At 38.1% G+C, this 20,872-nt stretch overlaps 1 protein-coding gene across 1 annotated transcript in view; it reads right to left on the bottom strand.

Moving 5' to 3' along the window:
* The window catches only part of rbm41 (RNA binding motif protein 41), a 75,216-nt gene that overhangs the window by 38,735 nt on the left and 15,609 nt on the right, over nt 1-20,872 (bottom strand). The window contains exon 4 of the mRNA XM_039765897.1: nt 14,052-14,076. Within this exon, the coding sequence (XP_039621831.1) occupies nt 14,052-14,076 (25 nt within the window). The remainder of the gene's footprint in view (nt 1-14,051; nt 14,077-20,872) is intronic.

Genomic DNA, 20,872 nt, shown 5'->3' with positions numbered 1-20,872 from the left:
TCTATAGCAGTAGAGGAGTCCACAGACAAAACTGATATTGCACAGTTATGCATATATGTCTGTTTTTGTGACAGTAAATGCTTCTGAGAGGAACTCCTAAGCTTACTCCCGTTAGAAGGATACACAACTGACAAGATAGTCTTTTAGAAAATTTCAGCTTTTTTCAATGACAATAGTCTGGATATGAAATGTGTGTGGAAGCTTATGGCGGATGGGGAGGCATCCATGGCCGGAAAAGTCAGTGGTTTGGGAAAACGTTGGTCTAATGTTGCACCTCAGATGATATTCTTACACTGCATTGTGCATCAGACAGTGTTGTGTGCAAAACTAACCAGGGAGCTCAAAACGGCAATGGACAGCATCAAGGCTACAGTTAATTTTATTCGCTCCACATCAAGATTCCAACAGTGCTTATTCTGAATTCTATTGTCAGAAATGTTTGCTGAGCGCTACGACCTGCTTTTGCACAATGATGTCAGATGGCTGTCCCAAGGTACAGCATTGGAGCGTTTCTGTGATCTCAAAGAACAGATCACAACTTTCCTCTGCAGGAGCCAGCAATAAAAGGCAGAAATACACCTGAATCATATACTGGATGACAACATCATGGGTGATGTATGCTTTCTGAGCAACATATTCAAACACCTCACTGACCTAAACGTGGGACTGCAAACTATAATTGAACTTGTGGCACAGATGAACGCATTCCATGTCAAACTGGACCTTTTCATGACTGACCTGAGCACAGGCAAATTACTGCATTTTCCAACACTCCAAAAATGCATCTTGTCCCCGGCACAAATCACGGATGTGATGACAGAGTTCATTGTGTGCCTGAAAGAGAACTTTGCTGGTTGATTGGATGGATTTGCTCTGCCCACAGAAGGTGATAGGTTTTGCCAGACACCCATTCGTTGTTGCAACACAAGGGAATTTATCCACTAGAGCAAAGAAAGTGATCCCCTCCATTAACAAGGGGAAATTCATACTTGAAGTTGTTGACTTGCAGTCATCTGTAACAATGGCACACTAACGGGCCTGTGAAGTTTTGGACTGAAGTCAACATACATCAGTTACCTAATGTTATGAAATTAGCAATCATCATGCTCAGTATGTTTTGATAGACATACACATGTGAACCAAGCTTTTCACACATGAACGCAATAAAAAGCAGATTCCGTGGCTCCCTGATTGACAATACTCTTTACCAATCCTTTTGGACTGCACTGAAATCTTATGAGCCAAATGTCACTGCTTTCTTTCAGGCAATAAATGCCACTTCTCCCATTAAGAAAGTCAACTGGGTAACTGCAGCCTACTACATATTGTGACGACCTCTCGAATATGACACCTACTGACATTTTGATTGGGTGTGTCACAATATAAATGGTGCCCTACCACTGCCTATTGTCTGGGTCACGAGGACACTTCAAAAATAATAAAAACAGATCACCTACTATGGGCTGTCTGCCTCTTGCCTGCCCTTTATGTTTTCACTCCCTTCTCACCCTGATGCTGGCTTCCTACCTAACTCCAATGCTTTTTCTTGCCAACCACACCCTCCCCCTTTTATTTGCTTGGAAGCACTGGTAATTATCCCTGCTTCTGTCACACAGGTTTCTCTAGGGAGGAGCCCTAAGCCATCACACAGTGCATTCCCCCAAGACTCCACCAGCACAGCCCATGCTGTATTGAAACACCTCATAATATCCACATAATGTGGGATATGTAAGATAGTCAAGCCTAATCACACATGCAGTGATTTATAATGAACCCGTGTTCCCTCAGAATGCAGTAGAAAGAGAAGATAGTTCTCTTTAATTCTTTTAAATGCACTTTTTGATGTACCTGGGTCATATATGACCAGAATATTTATTTTAGTTATTACTAGTAACTAGCCAACCCGTGGTATGCGTATATACATACATAACCAGGCCGGTTTTTTAATAATTTTTAAGCACTGGGATAAAATTAACATTTGAAAAATCGGTAATGTAATAAATCAGCAAGAAAAGCAACATTGTAACAATGCACAGAACGAAGTTGCAATGTGTTTTTAAATGCATGTTGAGAAATCTCTGCACTCGGAACATTTTTGAACAAATCGTGCATTCAAAGATCTGTTTGGAATGCGTTTGCTCAGTGGAGTGTGTGTTTAAATGTGCTTTGAGATATTTCTGGCGTGTGAAGGTTTTGGAGCAGTGTTGACACTGAAAAGAATTCATCAGGGAATGTGTTTTGAGATGGTTAGTAAGGTATCTGCGTGCGTGAAAGTGTTAGTCGCAAATTTTGCATACAAATCTTTGTGTTGAATGGATCTGCATATGTGGAGATCCATCTCACCCGTGAAGTCCTCGGTACAAAATGTGCAACTGAAGGTGAGAGTGGAATGAGTTCGTAAGTATTTATTGAGATCGCGAGTTGTCTCGAAGCATTGTTGGCAATGTTCACATTGCATAATTCGGTTAGTGTTGTGTTTTTTCAAATGTGCATTCAGATATCTGTACACTCTGAAGCTTTTGGAACAAAAGGTGCATTGAAAGTCCTGTGTGGAATGCGTGTGTTCAGGGGAGGGTGTCCTTAAATGATTTTCAGGAAGAGGAGAGTGGGCAGGTGACGTCACATTAGTGTGGCTAGCAAGTGGGTGTGCACGCTGTGTGCACATACCGACAGAGTCAAAAAGATGTCACCAGAAGGTAATCACATGGGTATTTGAGAGGCATGAGAACCTCGTAATGCCCATGATCCAAAGGACCGCTAAAGAGCAGGGATATGAAGAGACGCTGGGCCGGATTGTAAACTCGAGGAGAAGCATGAGGACGTTCTTGGAAGTAAATGCTGATAGTAGCTGGAAGGATTTGGGACATTGCCACAATTTCTGCCTTGCCACCATAGACTCCGGATGTATTCATGTAATCAGCATATTGTTGAGCAGACTGTATAACAATGCCTCTGTGACTAAGAACAACGGACACCACGTCACCGAAGTTATCCCAATGTTGACAAACAAAGCTAACAGCCATATTACGAAGTTTGAGAGCAACAGTTTCGTCAATGACATTTCTCCAAAAAAACCTGACTGACAGAAACAAACAGTTACCTGAAGTAGGAAATTTCTATAACATTGAAAGAAGTGTTGTTTTCATGAAATACATTTGAAGCGGTAGCCATGGAGGGCAAAAGAATAGTCAACATGGCTCACAGCTGGGTTTGGACCGCAGCACAGACCAAACGGAGTGAGTATGTGTTTGATTAGCTGTTTGATTTGGTGGGCAGTGGTCTGAGGTGCGTTCCTGAGCACGTGGGAGGAGGGGTAGAGTTTCTGGGCGGGGCTTCGTTGTTCCTTTCGCATGGTTTTTCATGGTTGACGCGGTCGGGTGTTGAAACCGTAAAGAATAATGAAAAGTCAACGTGGCTTAGACGTGCATGTGGACTCCTAGCACAGATGAAAGGGGCTAACTGGGTGGTCGGTGAGTTTTTGCATTCGGGCACATGGGCAGGCAGTGTTAGAGAGCGAGGGTAGATGCAGACCGGTGAAAAAGGAGTGTTGGTGGGCAGGAAAACGTGTTTCGTATTTCTGCAGGAGCATCTAAGAAGACGCATATTTGTCGCGGATGCGAATTGCTGTATGTAGCGTGTAAAAGAGTTTGCTATGGTGCACGCGGTTGTGCATCGTAACCGAAAACTCGGTTTTTAAAGACTGCTTACTTCATTGTGTTTTAACCTCAGTTGTAAAGAATTGTTTTAAAGATCCCATGGGATACCCCTCGCAAACTGTTTTACACGCTGCACATGGCGATTTACCTCTGCGAGAAACATGCCTCTATGAACAGTCAATGTACAGGTGCATGTGGCCTCTACGACAGCCGAATATAAATGACGCTGTTTCTTCTGTGTCGTCGCGTCCGAGTTGGTGGGCGTGGCTCTGCGAAGTTGTCGTCGTATCCAATGGTCTTGGAGTTGGTGGTCATGGCTCCATCCTGCGTGCGCCATAGGTGTCTTACTTGTCGGCGGCTCAGTGAATCCACGCCCCTTCCGGCGTGCTTTCCATGGTTGTCTTGCCTTAGAGAATTATATATATATAGATACTATGCACTATTTTGTTTTATGCACTTTGTGATGTGCCTAGGTGAGCTATGACCAAAAAATGTTTTTTTTTTTTTTATTTCAAAAGTGGAAGAAAATTATAGTTACTGCTTCAGATTCTGTGCAATTATTGTTTAATGTTTTTTTTATGCACTTTTTGAAGTGCCTGTGTCAGATGTGACCAAATGTAAAAGGGGAACAATGAATAAATATTACTTGTTTTTCAATACATTCATTTGTGATGGTTTAAAATTTATTACTGCTTGCTGCTTACCAGCCACTGAAAATGTTTGGCCCAGCTTAATTTCTTAATTGGAAAATCTGGCCCAACTGAATTTGTAATTAATAGTCCTGTTTTAAAATAATGACAGCAACAGAAACAGACTGTTTGTTATAAACTTGATAAGATAAACACTTTCGCAAAGGTATAATGAAACAAGAGTGCTTTTATTCAAGAATAAAACTGAATAAAAAAATTAAAGTGACAACAAAATACCAAGAAGACATGATTCACCAGCATTTGTGTGTCTGCTTATATCCCTTCAATGATATCTTTTACAAGTACCATAAATTTGTAACATAAATTTGTAATTTGAAGACCCCTTACCCAGCCGGCAGCTACACCTCCAAGACCAGTGGCCTGGTTAAATTACTGAGGTGACTCTTATATCAAGCCGTACCTCTAACAAATACAAATTTCCCCACAATTGACGGATTAAACATAGGCACACAAAATAGATATGTAAAAATAAGTGATTAATTATATTAAATGAAATAAAAAAATATTACAGAATTTCTCCCTAGAGACAAATACATCCTCAGAGATTTCTGCAGGAATACTCTGGGAAACTCTTAAGGCCTTCTTAAGATGACAGATTATCTCATATCTTTACCACAGAAATAAATTAGAAACCAAGAAAGTAGCAGAGCTAAAAAGCGAAATTACTAGAATAGATGAAGAACATGCCAGGCTTCCAAGCGAGGCTCTACATAGGAAAAGGCAGGATCTGCATTCAGAACTAAACCTCTTGACAACTAAAGAAACTGAACAACTAATTTATAAATCCAGACATCATTACTATGAACACAGAGAGAAAGCCAATAAGTTTTTAGCTCAACAAATTCACAAGCAAGAAGTCCGCAACGCAATCCCAGTAATCATCAACACGAACGGAGACAAAATCATCAACCACAAAAATATAATGCACACATTTAAAGACTACTATAAATCCTTATATTCTACTGAGTTTAAAGAAGACAATACACAATCTAATGCATTTCTGGATACATTACAGATACCACAAATAGACACTTTTAGTACGGAGCAACTTGATAAACCTCTGGCTCACCAACTAAGTCAAACACCCCAGAAATAATATTATCATTGGATGCAGAAAAAGCATTCGACATGATTGAATAGAAATAACTTTTTACTACATTGGAGAAATTTGGGTTTGGCCTGAACATTTGTGCATGGATCAAACTACTGTATACCAATCCAGAAACTTTAATTTGTATCAACATTTGTTCAGACTACTTTAAACTAGAATGTGGTACCAGACAAGGATGTCCCTTGTCACCGCTACTGTTTGCAATCGCCATTGAACCACTGGCAATACACTGTCGAAATGCTGATCAGATAAAGGGGATTATCAGAGAAGGACTGGAACAGAAAATTTCTCTATATGCAGATGATATGGTACTGTATATATGAGACCCACAAAATTCTGTGCCTGCAGTCTTAATAGCACTCACAGAATTTCAAAAGATCTCTGGTATCGGAATTAATCTGAATAAAAGTGTACTCTTTCCAGTGAATTCTCAAGCATATAATATTAGATTAGACACCCTACCTTTTATCATTGCAGAACAGTTTAAATACCTAGGGGTAAACATCACAAGTAAACATAAAGCTCTTTATCAACAAAATTTCACCGTCTGCATGGAAAAAATTAAGCAAGACTTGCATAGATGGTCAACCCTTCATCTCACTCTAGCTGGAAGAATTAACACTGTTAAGATGAATATTCTTCCTAAGCTTCTTTTTTTTATTTCAAAACATTCCAATATACATTAATAAATAATTTTTTAAGCAATTAGATTCAACAATAACCTCATTTATTTGGAAATGAAAACATCCACGAATCCAAAGAGCAACCCTACAAAAACAAAAGGCAGAAGGTGGCATGGCTCTACCTAATTTCCAGTTTTATTACTGGGCAGCAAATATACAAGCTATAAAAACCTGGACACAAATAGATGGGCAGCAAATATACAAGCTATAAAAACCTGGACACAAATAGATGAACATACACAGGCTTGGCCCGGAATAGAAGTAAAATCCTGCAGTACTTCTTTATATTCCCAGCTCTGTGCCCCAATAAATGCAAGTTATCGGCAATATACTAATAACCCAATTGTACTTCACTCATTCAGAATATGGAACCAATGTAGAAAGCATTTTAAGATGAAGAAGCTTTTATCTGTGGCACCTCTGCAAGAGAACCACCTCTTTCAGCCTTCACAAACATGTGCAGTTTTTAATATCTGGAAAAATTTGGGATTAACTTGCTTAGAGATCATTATATAGACAACGTCTTTGCATCCTATGAACAATTACATTCTAAACTTAACATTCCAGCTACACATTTCCTTCACTATCTTCAAATTAGGAACTTTGTTAAACAGAACCTTCCCGATTTTCCTCCTCTTGCACCCTCATCCATGCTGGAAAAAATATTTCTCAATTTCAAGGACTCAGACACCATCTCTGCAATATATAAAATTATTTTATAGTCCCTCCCTATCAAAGATCCAAGAGGACATTGGGAAAAAGATCTCTCAATTAATATATCAGAAAAGGAGTGGAAAATAGCAATGCAGAGAATTCACTCGAGCTCCATATGTACAAAGCATACAATTATTCAACTCAAAATTATATATCGAGCACATCTGTCTCGCCTAAAACTCTCCAAAATGTTTCCAGGGCAAGATCCAACCTGCGAATGCTGCAATCAAGTCCCAGCCTCACTGGGTCACATGTTTTGGGCCTGAACCAAATTAATATCATTCTGGACCAAAATGTTTAAGTGCCTTTCAGACAGCCTTGGTCTCACAATCCTTCCTAACCCATTAACAGCTGTGTTTGGTGTTCTTCCAGATGGGTTTAAAGTGGAGAAAGACAAACAAACTGTGATTGCATTCACTACACTTTTGGCATGCAGACTTATTTTGCTAAACTGGAAGGATCCAAACTCTCCTCTTTTAAGTCAGTGGGAAACCGATGTTTTATACTATTTTAAATTTTAAAAAAATAAAATACTCAGTTAGAGGATCTGTACAGATTTTTTTCAAAACATGGCAGGATCTAATCAGTAATATTTTAGAGTAAGCTCTTAAAGCACAGAGGAAGCAATTATTTCTGTATTTCTTTTTCTTCTCCATTCATCTCTATTGGCTCATCAAACTCATCAATTTAGGTATGTTTACAAGCCTTGAGTTTTACTCCGTTGGCCTTGCTCTCTCTCTCGGGGTGGGGGTCGACTTGTTCTCAATCCTACTTTTTGTAAAAAATTATTGATTTCTATGGAATGATTGCAATAAAATTAATAAAATGCAAAGAAAAAAAAACAACAAAAAAAAAAACCAAATTTCACACATATAATATACTAGCAAAATACCCGCGCTTCGCAGCGGAGAAGTAGTGTGTTGAAGAAGCAATGAAAAAGAAAAGGAAACATTTTGAAAATAACGTAACATGATTGTCAATGTAATTGTTTTGTCACTGTTGTGAGTGATGAGTGTTGCTGTCATATATATATATATATATATATATATATATATATATTTACACACACACACACATAAACATATATATATACATATACACATACACATATATATATATATATATACATACACACACACATATATATAAACATATATATACATATACATACATATCTACATATATACACACACAGCTATTTCGTATCAGTGCAATACGCTGCTTGTTAAAACGGATAACTCCCGCTCTTACGTGCAAGTCTGCGTGGATATTATGAACTATCGTATTTGTTCAAGTTCTATTTAAATTTTAAATAGAAGGAATTTTTATTTAGTCGACAGAAATATCTTTGGTAGGAATGGTAAAAACAGACAGGAATATTATTCGTGAATAAATCAACTCAAACCTTAAATAACTTAAAAGAACAAACATTCGAATTTCTTTACTGTAAATTTATATAAAAAATAAACTTAGATTTTAAATATCCCAAAAGATTTTGCTCTCCATAAAAATATATCCTTTCAAAATTATACAAATTCAAATATGAACATGCTGCATAACAAAACCTGGAAATATAAATAAAATGTGTTCCTTTCAGCAATAACAAATCAAATCATTAAGTTGTCTTTGCTCATATGTCATTTTAGAGCTGGACGCCTGGCATCTATTTTTGGCAACAGGTTCATTTATGTTTGGTGTGAGGTTCTGTGTTGTGGAGATTCTCAGGATGGATTGCAGGTGCTCATCAGTGAGGCTTACTCCTGTGTGCTGTTTTGTTATTCTTTATCACTGAGAAGAGCTTCTCACACAGATATGTGCTACCAAACATGCACAAGGTTCGAGCCGCATGTAGACGGACTTTTTTTGTTCTTCAAAGTCACCAAAGCGCCGTGCAAACTCAGTGCGCTTGGTTTATCAGCAAAGTGCGTATTTGGGAACACCGTAGTGACGACTTGGTTTAACATTACTTGGCAACAGGGAAAGTTGCACTGGTGCATTTGTGTCTCCCATAAAAGCAACTTCACTTGAAATCACTTTGTGATTGTGCACGGTAAAAACGTCCGCTGAAGTGTCAGATTCTTATTTAATTCTTCTGCTTTCTGTATCTTCTGCATTGCATTCAGGTCTTTCAGGTTACCCTGATGTTTTGTTTTATAGTGCCGTCTTAGATTAAATTCTGTAATTACAGCCACATTAGCTCCACAAATGAGACACACGAGTTCAGTAAACATATACTCAGCCTCCCATCGGTTTTTAAAGGCTCTATTTTCAGAATCAACTTTTCTCTTCAGCATCGTGTGAGCTAGCTTCGCAATAACTTGCAGCATCATAAGCTAGACTTGATTAACGCGTAAGTGTTCGGCAAGGCAGCTGAAGCGCTGCATTATGGGATGTGTAGTTTATTGTGTTACCAGCGCTTCATATACCCGGGCCATTAATAACAATAATACAGTATATAAAATGATCTCGCTGGCTGGATATAATTACACGCGGGCGGATGTGGCCCGGCCCTTGAGTTTGACACATATGGACTAAATAGAACTTGAAAAGATATATTTTTTCAAATGTGATCGCGCAATTCAGATAGAGTTGACACGCACTACAGCCTGCATGCCTCAATAAGTCATCCTCCCCTCGCTCTTACTTTTTTACCGTTCATCTAATGAATACACTGAGTATGGCTTTACCAAAACAATCATTGATGGCGAATAAAGTATCCATTATTCGAGTATGTAGATCGGGTATATACCCGCGTATCGCAGCGGAGAAGTACAGTGATCCCTTGCTGTATCGCGCTTTGACTTTCGCGGTTTTGCTCTATCGCGGATTTTACTGTATATGTAAGCATATGTAAATGTATATTGCGGATTTTTCGCTGATTTGCGGATTTCTGCGGACAATGGGTCTTTTAATTTATGCTACACGCTTCCTCAGTTTGTTTGCCCAGTTGATTTCATACAAGGGACGCTATTGGCGGATGGCTTAGAAGCTACCCAATCAGAGCACGTATTACATATTAACTAAAACTCCTCAATGCTATAAGATATGCCTCGTGCGCGGTGCTCGATTTAGTGATGGGCGGAGTGAAGCCTCATGAAGCATCAAAACGTTTGAAGCAATTGTGTCGGAAATCGTATCGAAGCTTCGAAGCATTTGACACTCACCTCTTTAGTGACCCCTCCTGGCCATTTTCATTAACATTACACAAACTCATGATCCACTTCAATGACGTCTGTTATAACTCTTATTGCTTTTATTTTTTCGCTGCTACAGACTGACAACGAAGAGAAGGGTTCGTCAGCAACTTCTAGTGTCTGATGTCTAAAAATATAAATATATATATATAACTAACGCCGACAAGCAGAATGCACTATACGATAGCAAGAGTTAAAATAAGACGCCTCACGCATGGATTCCCGGCTCTTTCAATTAGTATTTACCTTTGCACTGTATCATTATAATCGCTCCTGTTATTAGTATTAGAATTAACCCTCATCTTTTCTTGAGATCACATTTAATAGCCTTAAATGTTTTCCTTGGTTTGACTTAATTAAAATGGAGTAGACGGAAAATAATGGTTTATCCCTGTACTTTGCCATGATATAGGTAAGCACATTTGAGAAAGAAAAGGTGAAATCCTTAAATCAGTTGTTATTATTCGATCAAGTATTGAAATATTTCATTTATTAGTACTTTACAATATTTTGTGGAGCACGAAAGTAACGAATTAGCTACAACGAAATGACGCCGTCAATGGCACAATTAACTAAGGTGGTTGCTTTTCAAATTCTGAACGTAGTGCTAGCCGAGTTCGATCCCACTTAAAGACTCATCAAAATTAACAATAATAAAAAAATGATCAGAATTGAAATCTTTATAACCAATTTGAACTAAATAATTTTGAGAGATACTGTGGAAGGATCGCATAAGAGATCTGTTCGGGAATCACCAAAATCACCATCAAAATGCGATGTCTAATTGCGGATGGCAGCTCACATATTTACATTAATGCATTTCTATTCATTGCCATTTGACATCCATGAACCCTCCATTGAATAAGGCAGTGGTTCTCAACCTGTGGGCGCGAAGTAACAAAAAGGGGGGCGCGAAGATGTGAAAAAAGAAAACATCTGTTGGAACCAAAACAAATTAACTTAAACTACATTCTGATAATAGAACAATAAATACTGTATAGAGTTAGATAAATGTCGATAAAAGTTAAGTAGGTATAATCAAATATGCATCTACATTTCAAAAAATGTTGGGGGGGGGGCGCGATTAAAACTGTTATGAAAACTCTGGTTGCAAATACTTAAAGGTTGAGAAACGCTGGAATAAGGTGATAACAAAGCCACTGTGGTAGATCAGGTTGAATTTGCTCTGCTGCACCAAACATTCAAAGGTGTCAATCCAGAGCACATCAGAGAGGCTGAGAGACACGACGCAGATCAGTCACCGGCACAGACACACACGGGCACTCCAAGGTGAGCAGTGCACATATCAAGGTCGGCATTAAAGATTGAGTGCTGAGGCAACAAAAGCAGCGGATAAACACATCTGGACCTGCTGTTGAAAAAGCATTTGCTTTTAACAGCAGCATCCCTCCCTGGTGAACACATCTTCAAGGTCCGGACAGGTGATCAGTAAAAAGTTTTTAGTCACAGCACAGTGCAATAATAAAACATTTCCTAAAACACATAGTTGTCCAGTCTGTATCATTCCTAAGCAATCTTCCAGTAATAGAGGCGCAATCCCAGTTACTAACACATTAACACTCAAAGCAAGAACACATTCCACCTTATCAATTTAATATTTAAAAATTTAAACCGCTAAACCCGCCATCAACAACTACAAAAACAGTTGAAATCGTTACTCAAATATTTTTTTTGTTATAGACATAAAACAAGATGCACGTTTCCATTTGATATATCTTTACTAGTGTTCTCGCCTTGTTCGCTCCCGGTCCACGCTGGAATTTGCTGTTTAATAAAAAAAGAAAGAAAATCAGACTCTTTTGGGTCATAATTTACAGGGAGTGGACGTGGGACCCGAACCCACGTATGCTTTAGTATGAAGCGGTAACGCTACCGCTGCACCACTACTATTTTCAGGAGGATGGTATATAATGTATGTTTTTTAATGTATACATGTATGTATGTAGTGAAGACGAAAACAATTATATATAGATGTATACTATATGACATACCTTCAGTGTTGCATGAAAACGTTGAGGCTAAGAATGGATATTTAGGAGAGTATTATAGTGAGAGATGTGTCGTCACCCGTATTGCTAAAGCTCTTCTTTGCAGCATTATGCATTCAACAAGTCGGCGTTTGTATGATGTATAATTTATAATTTTATTTTTTGCCACAACGTATAATCGGGCACGATCATTTAACATGTATTGATCATCTACAAACTTTCATTTCAATGGGAATTCTGTTGAGTTTTTTAACTCTGTTGATGCCATATGTAGCCTACTTCAAACGGGAGCTCGTTGAACAAATAATGAGTGGAAGCTTTGCGCAGAGTACTGAGATTGCGTCATGACGAGCTTTGAACGGGTCTCCGAAGCCTCAGACATGCGTACTAGTTAGATGATGACGGAGCTACGAAGCCTCAGACATGCGTACTACTGAGATGATGACGAGACAACTGAAGCCTCAGACATGCGTACAAATGAGATTGCGTCATGACAGGCTTTGAACGGGGCACTGAAGCCTCAGACATGCGTACTACTGAGATGATGACGAGGCAACTGAAGCCTCAGACATGCGCATAAAATGAGATTGCGTCATGACAGGCTTTGAACGGGCACGAAGCCTCAGACATGCGTACTACTGAGATGATGACGCGCTACTGAAGCCTCAGACATGCGTAAAATGAGATTGCGTCATGACAGGCTTTGAACGGGCACGAAGCCTCAGACATGCGTACTACTGAGATGATGACGCGGCTACTGAAGCCTCAGACATGCGTAGTACCGAGATTGGATCATGATAGGGCTTCGAGCAGACATGGTCACTGGTTACTGAATCTTTGTAAAGCCTCAGCACACTGAAAGGCATTGACCTCTTAATTTTGAGAGTCTATCTGACACTTAACTCTCTAGTTATATTTTGTAATTCGTATTGACATTACACATTTCAGTTGATATGGTTAAGCTACAATTCAGGTAGTTGCTGAGAATTAATTATTGTTCTTGTGGATTGCTGTGATTTCCTTTGTCTGATACATAGTGTCAAAGATATATTGTCATATATTAACTTTATATATATATGAAAAGATTAGGTAAATCGTTCAACCTTTTATGGAACACTTAATTTTGTTCAAAACCGTCGTCATATAGTATACATCTATACATATAATTTTTTCGTCTTCATTAGGAGAATACAACAATGATACTCTCGTATCAATTAAACCATTTTAACGTGCATATGTCAAACAACATATTTCATCCGCCGCAGTAAGAACAGTAGTAGTAGTTCAGTTGTGCAGAGCTCGTTAATTATCCGGATTAGGTGGCTCAGTGGTGTTGTCGCTCAGGTTCGTGTCGCTGATCCTCCTCTTGTGAAAGTTTTTTTTCTATTCCTCCATTTAACAAGCTTGGACGGATAGTGAGCGAATCGAGCTATCGAGGGAAGGTTGGGCCACCGTAGTCGGGCAGGTGGCACACGCCCTAATTATATTGTGTATGTAAAGAGTTTCACTGTAAAATGTAATAAGCTTCATATTTGTGTGTTTGGAGACCCAGGTGTCGTACTGAATTTGTATTGTAGAAAAATATACTACTGTCCATTATGCCTAAATGTGTCTTTTCGTGTCTGATCGCTATATGGCACTTCCAACTTGGGACAATTCGCTATAAACAGTTTCAGCCAACCTTCTAAACATGCAGAACGACAGTGTGAACCTTAATTGTTGCGCAGCATCTTCGTTTCAGTCAGTCATTGTCCTGTTAGACTATTTACTGTTAAGTGCTGCTTGAGCTACCGTTTATAGTACAACAGGTGGCCTACGTAGTTCTTAAATCGATATTGAAATGCACACACAAGTCTCCTAAATTATTTATTGAAATGCCTACATTTACAGTGTCCGTTTTAGGAAGTCGTAGTTTTACTTGTTCCCGTTATTAGGAATTATAATTTCTCAGTGTCACATATTATTCGTTACTACTCGCGAGTCCCGTATCATTGAGATTCTGTTTTATATTCTGTATAAGGAAACTTTTTAAAAGTAGCGTTGATTAAACTGACTATAGCAGACTTGTCATCTTCTTAAAATGATTTTATCGATTTGATATTGACAATTAATCATTAGGTCAAACATCAAGGAGGATTTGAGTTAGCATGGACTGCACTGTTTCTTTTTTCGTGACATCGTGTCAGTAGAGAGTGCGTCACGTTAACAATGCATTCTGTCCTAAGTGACAGCGCACACACTTTTTTATATTTCCTAAAGGCCAATGTGTCTCAATTTTCTCATTAATATATTTTGACAGTGTCTTTTAGTGAGAATGATTATAAACATATTACCTGTGTTCATTTCCCATGTAGATCTGTAACGTTTGGTGAGTATAAATAAAAAGTAACAACACATATAATAGTTATGTTGCATTGTTTATGATTAACAAAATTCATCGTTTATCTGAAATGTTCTACGTATACAGTCGATTTATTCCACTTCTGAAGGTGTACATTGTCGGTATTACTTTATTACATGTTATTACTTTAACATGGCCTTTTATAACTTCACTTTAACTTAATACTGATACTCTGTATGTTCAATTCTTCATAATAACTATTCACAGTGGCTCCAAAATCCATACTGACCCCAACTCTCTCTTCTGTTTCTTTTCCGGTGGCCTGCGCCACCACCACCTACTCAAGCATCCTGATGCACCAACATTGATGGACTGAAAGCCAGAAGTCTACGTGACCATCATCATCAGGTCCTTCCATGAAAACCCTAAATACAAAGAGGACTGTTTCATTTATGTTGGTAGATTGCCCAGAGGGGACTGGGCAGTCTCGTGGTCTGGAACCCCTACAGATTTTATTTTTTTCTCCAGCCTTTGGAGTTTTTTTTTTTCTGTCCACCCTGGCCATCGGACCTTACTTATTCTATGTTAATTAATGTTGACTTATGTTTATTTTTTATTGTGTCTTCTATTTTTCTATTCATTTTGTAAAGCACTTTGAGCTACATTTTTTTGTATGAACATGTGCTATATAAATAAATGTTGATTGATAGATTGAATGATATTCTCCATTGCATTTGCTCCCGAGTGTAACGTGTGCCAGTGTAACCGAGGGATGGCAGACGAGCTCACGTACGGGTGACAAGGCACATTCTCATCCTGATGTCCAGGCTCTTGTCATAAATATTCCCATCTTGTGCTTTTCTCGTTCCTGCAAGTTTACTATTATTATTGGACATGTAGAGGAAATGTGTTTTATTTTATGTCTATGAAAGGAAGGACGGTAAAGCCTTGAATGAAACTGAGTGTTGATGCTTTGGGTAACAAGACAGGTTAAGGAGCAGAGAACATTGAATGTGACATTGACTGCGGGGGATTGTGTAACTGGAAGATGGTTTAAGAATACAGAAACGGCAAAAACTTAGTCTTTCAGTAATTCTATTTACATCAATTATTTACTCTGTTGTGCTGCACTTCGGAAGATTACTTATTTACCCCCCCAGCGCAGCCTTTGATAAGATGAATTCACAACTAAAGGAATGTTCATGACAAAGTCAGGTGCTTTTTTGAAAGTTTGGCTCCAGATGTGCTTATCCAGCTTCTCCTTCTTCTCAGTACTTGAGTGATCTTTACGTTCACCTTTGGATGAATTTGCAAAGTTTCTTTACAACTTTTTTGTCTCATTAACGCAGAAATCCCAAGGCTTTCCTAAAATTGCAGAAGACACTGTTGATGGCGCTGATTCTGTTTTAAAGACAATTGTGATTAGTTATGCAGAACACGCTTTTACTCACATTGCTTTTTGGAAATCAATAATACAAATCGGCAACAGATCTGGGAATCACTGAATAGTAAAAACGTTTAATGAGGAATGTCTTGCGCATATACTGGTGTAATGACCACGTCGGCTTTAGTGAAGCATTTCTTAGCCTCTGTGATATGATCGACATGGGGTAGAATAGATTCTGGATTGTTACAATACGTGCTACCTTACGCAAAATATGCTCATCGATTTGTTACAGATTCTTGGTGGACACAATTCCACACCGAGGAAAAAGGTGCCCCATGTAAATCGTTCATAATGTCTCCAAAATATATTTGTTAACTTTCAAACAAGTACTACTTAACTGTTTTATACAAAATCCTTATTTCAACATATGCGAGCCCCAACTAGGATTTGAACTCGGGTTAGCGTATTTTATCAATATAACACAGACAACCGCTATTTACGCTTTGAGCCAAAGCACTTCAGCAGACTAGTTACTGACCAAATCGACTGCTGACTGCGCGGATATCAATGACGTCATTACGCTAGCGTGCTCAAAATCACGTGACGGGCGCATTTGAAGCAAGCCTCGAAGCGGTGCTTCGATCTCCAGTGCTTCGATAGCTCGACACAGTGTCGAAACCTGAGTATCGAGCGGCCCATCACTAGCTCGATTGTTTGCTTGTCTCTGCCTCTATCTCACCTCTCTGACATTCTCTGCGCCTGACGGAGGGGGTGTGAGCAGAGGTGCTGTTTGCACAGAAGCTATTTGCCTAGTGGATACGGACGCTCCTCTAAGAAATGCCGCTTTTTCGAGGTGCGTCCAAAAGCACACTTATTGATTTTTGATTGTTTGCTTTAATCTCAAGCTCTCTTTCTCTCTCTCTGACGTTCTCTGCGCTTGACGGAGGAGATGTGAGCAGAGGGCTTTTGCACAGAGGCTGTTTGCTTAGAAGATAGGGACGCTCCTGTAAAAAATGCTGAAAGGCTACCTTCGCATTGATCCCTTCATTGCCGCTGCTTTATCGCGGTGCTTGCATACTTAAAAGCGCAACAGCCCTATTGATTTTTCATTGTTTACTTTACTCTCTCTCTGACATTCTCTGCTCCTTACGCGCACTTTGAAGAGGAAGATATGTTTGCATTCTTTTAATTGTGAGAAAGAACTGTCATCTCTGTCTTGTCATGGAGCACAGTTTAAACTTTAGACTAAAGGGTGTTATTTCATGTCTAGAGGGCTCTAATAATGTTAAAAAACGTATTTAGAAGGTCGTAAACAGGTTTTCTATGCTCTAACTTCGAAAATATTAGATTTATAAATAAAGAATCCTACTTCGTGGAAATTCATTTATCTGTCTGGAGCGGATTAACCGCGATAAACAAGGGTTTACTGTATAACTGTGCGGAGAATATTTATAAACAGTGTGGGAGAGTTTCTAAGGGCTTAAAATATATAAAAATAGTCATACAAACATATGGTTTCTAATTCGCGGATTTTCACCTATCGCGGGGGGTTCTGGAACGCAACCCCCGCGATCGAGGAGGGATTACTGTAGTGTGTTAAAAAAGCTAGAAAAAGAAAAGGGAACATTTTAAAAATAACGTAACATGACTGTCAATATACAGTATTTGTTTTGTGAGTGTTGCTGTTATCAATGATTTGATTATCATTATTTCTTTCAATCAGGTTCGTATTTGTAGGATGTGTTGTGTTCAAGTTACATTCCGTGTTTGTCAATCGTTGTAAAGATGACAGGTTTCATTCATCGATTCGTTTCTTACTGCATCAATAAACAGCTCGTCTTCTTCTTTATCCAAGACCTGACACACTGCATGCACGGGTTTTTTTTACACTGTCTTCCTTTAGCGGGACATTGACTTTTTCCACCGTGTGCTTTGTTTCCACAGTAGCTGCACTTATGAATATGCTTGTATGTATCAGACGCTTCATATTTTTTGCTGCCTTTTCAATTGTGTAATTCGGTTTTTGTTCAACGCTCTTTGGAACTGTTGCTTTTTATCTGTGCACTGCGTCAGTTCACGTGAGCCGCTCGGTGTACATGCATCGAAGTTCCCCAGTTGTGCTGGTGCCATCTCGTGCTATGTCCATGGCTGTATTTAATGTTACCTTAGTCCTGGCACTTAAAACTTTTTCTCGCAGTTTCGCTGAGTTTGTGCCAAACACCACGCTGACCATCTCATCTTCCTCTGCATAAGCACAGTCCTTAACCCGTGAATATTTAGTGGGAGTTTGATATTGGATTGCCGCTGACGGACGGCCTTATATGGGCAGGCACTAAATTACAAATGCCAGCAGCAGCCTGTCTATGAACTTAATTTAAAGTGTAGGTTTACATCGTGCTTTGTTTCCGAAGTAGCAGAACTCATGAATATGGTTGTATATGTCACTCGCTTTCGTTTCTTATTGTTTCGCTGCCTTCTCAATTATATAATGCATGTTTTCTTCAGCGCTTTTTGGAGGTCTTCCTGATTTTCTATGTACTGCGTGATTACGTGAGAGGCGTGATGATGTCACATGAAACTCCCCCCGGCGTTCAAGCTCATCTCCATTACAGTAAATGGAGAAAACAGCTTCCAGTTATGACCATTACGCGTAGAATTTGAAATGAAACCTGCCCAACTTTTGTAAGGAAGCTGTAAGGAATGAACCTGCCAAATTTCAGCCTTCCACCCACACGGGAAGTTGGAGAATTAGTGATGAGTGAGTGAATGAGTGAGTGAGTGAGTGCTTTGCCTTTTATTAGTATATATATATATATATATATATATATATATATATATATATATATATATATATATATATATATATATGTATATGTATATATATATATATGTATATATATATATGTATATATATATATATATGTATATGTATATGTATATATATATATATATATCTATATTTCTATATCTATATCTATGTATCTGTATCTATATATATATATATATATATATATATATATATATATATATATATATATATATATATACACATATATATATATACATACACATATATATATATATATATATATACAATAACAAAACAACACAAACAACAACAATGAATGACTACGGAATGAATGATCATGAACTTGAGTCCGAGTATATAACTGTCCTGAATACGGATGACTGGTCAACATATATGTGATGTGTTTGTATTTCCCGGAACAAATGGAACAACCTCACCGTGAATCCTCGGCATGTGGTGGATGATGTAATCCTACCCCGGGGCCTCTGGCGATGATTGACTCGAAGTAAGTCCGGCGGAATGAAAACAAACTGGATCCAAAGCGCGATCCAAAGTCCTCCTTTGTAGTGAAACTTTATAGCTTGTCTACTTGCAGCCATAGTCAGCCCACTTTGCAATGATAAACATTGCTGCAATTACTACAAATGGGATTTCTGCTGAATATGAATTTGGCACTGAACAAGTAGTTAACTTTTATGTGGTACTTAAACATTGAATAAGATATAAGTGTCAAAAATAACTTGATTTAATAACACCAACATAGGGAAATCTATTATTATGTGGTTATGTTATTGACAAACTAGTTAAAATTTAACCAAAACCTCATGGTGTTGATTTAAAAAAAAACTTAATCTGTTTCAAGTACAAGTACGTATATTTACAATGTGGAGGAACTAATGCATTATTCTATTGTATCACAATCTTTTTTTAAAAGGAATACTGGCCACTCTGCCAAATTCATGCTCTAGATTTAAGTGATGCATGTAAATATTTCCTGCAATAACTAAAAATGTTATTCTCATCAGGTTACTTTTTCCCCTTTGCATGAGGGTTAAGATAGGTAACCTACTTTCCATTCAGTTAAATGACAAAAAATTGTATTAAAAAGGTGTGAATGGCCCTTTCGTCTAGTCTGGGTGGATATGTAATGATTTCAATAGAGAACATTTTGCTCCTAACTTTACTTTTCAGCATGGAAGTAACTTTCATCCATATTTTTCATCAGCAGGTATGTCCTGACAATTATTTCCAACACTTTAAAATAAAAATAAAGATGTATGTGTTTATTGAATATTTTAAGTACAGTCTCTCTATTATAAAAGAAAATCTTGAAACAAGACTATTGGCAAGAGATTTTTTCCAAGTCCCGTCCTCCTCTCAACCATTTATGGTTAATGGCCCAGGCCCACGGTCCTCTCACCTCTCATTCGTGTGAATGGTTTTTTCAGACACAGTTCCTGCACTCTCAGCTCTTATAAATTTTTATGCTTTCCTCACTTTAAGTTCCCAATAAAAGAAAGTTATCTTATTGAAGAGTTTCATCTAGAGGGATTATCAACAGAAGAAATGAGTACACGGGAAATCCTGGCACCGAGAAACGATGAAGTCAAACGAATTAACGCGAAAACTGTTGACTGGTAACACGGCAAATTGGTTAAATGTGTATCAATAGACTATGCTGAAACAGTTGGTGGCGATGTTGCGAAAGATGAAAAAATCAACTTACAATATCCCATAGAATATCTGCAACCATTAACACCATCCGGTCCTCAACTGGCCAAATTACTGTTGAACGCAGGATGTATCGTAATGTTATTGCGTAATTTATGTTTGTGTGATGGGGTATGCAATAGGGCAAGATTAGTTGTATTCAAAATTGGTCGAACAATTCTGACATGTAAAATTTTAACAGGTGACAAGAAAGGAAATGTAGTACATCTTCTGTGGATAACCAAAGGAGATCTTTATATGTCATTCGTATTAAAATATTTGCAGTTTCCCGTTAGAATAGCTTTTGACAATTAACAAATCACAGGGACAAACATTCGAAAAAGTCGGTTTATTTGAGAGAAAGAAATGAAAAGAAACGAAGTTTTACAGTAAAAGTGTAAGTTTAAAAAGTATTTGGGTGTTAATTTCAAAGCCAAACAGAATGAAAACGTATAATACAACGAATACCTCTAACGCAACATAAAACAATTTTTTTTCAATTTATTACGTTTTACTATTTTTTACTCTGGTTAATTACTCGCTGTAGT

This window comes from Polypterus senegalus, chromosome 10 (assembly GCF_016835505.1).
Source record: "Polypterus senegalus isolate Bchr_013 chromosome 10, ASM1683550v1, whole genome shotgun sequence".
NCBI classification, from domain to species: Eukaryota; Metazoa; Chordata; class Cladistia; order Polypteriformes; family Polypteridae; genus Polypterus; species Polypterus senegalus.
This window is presented reverse-complemented; position numbering and strand designations above follow the sequence as displayed.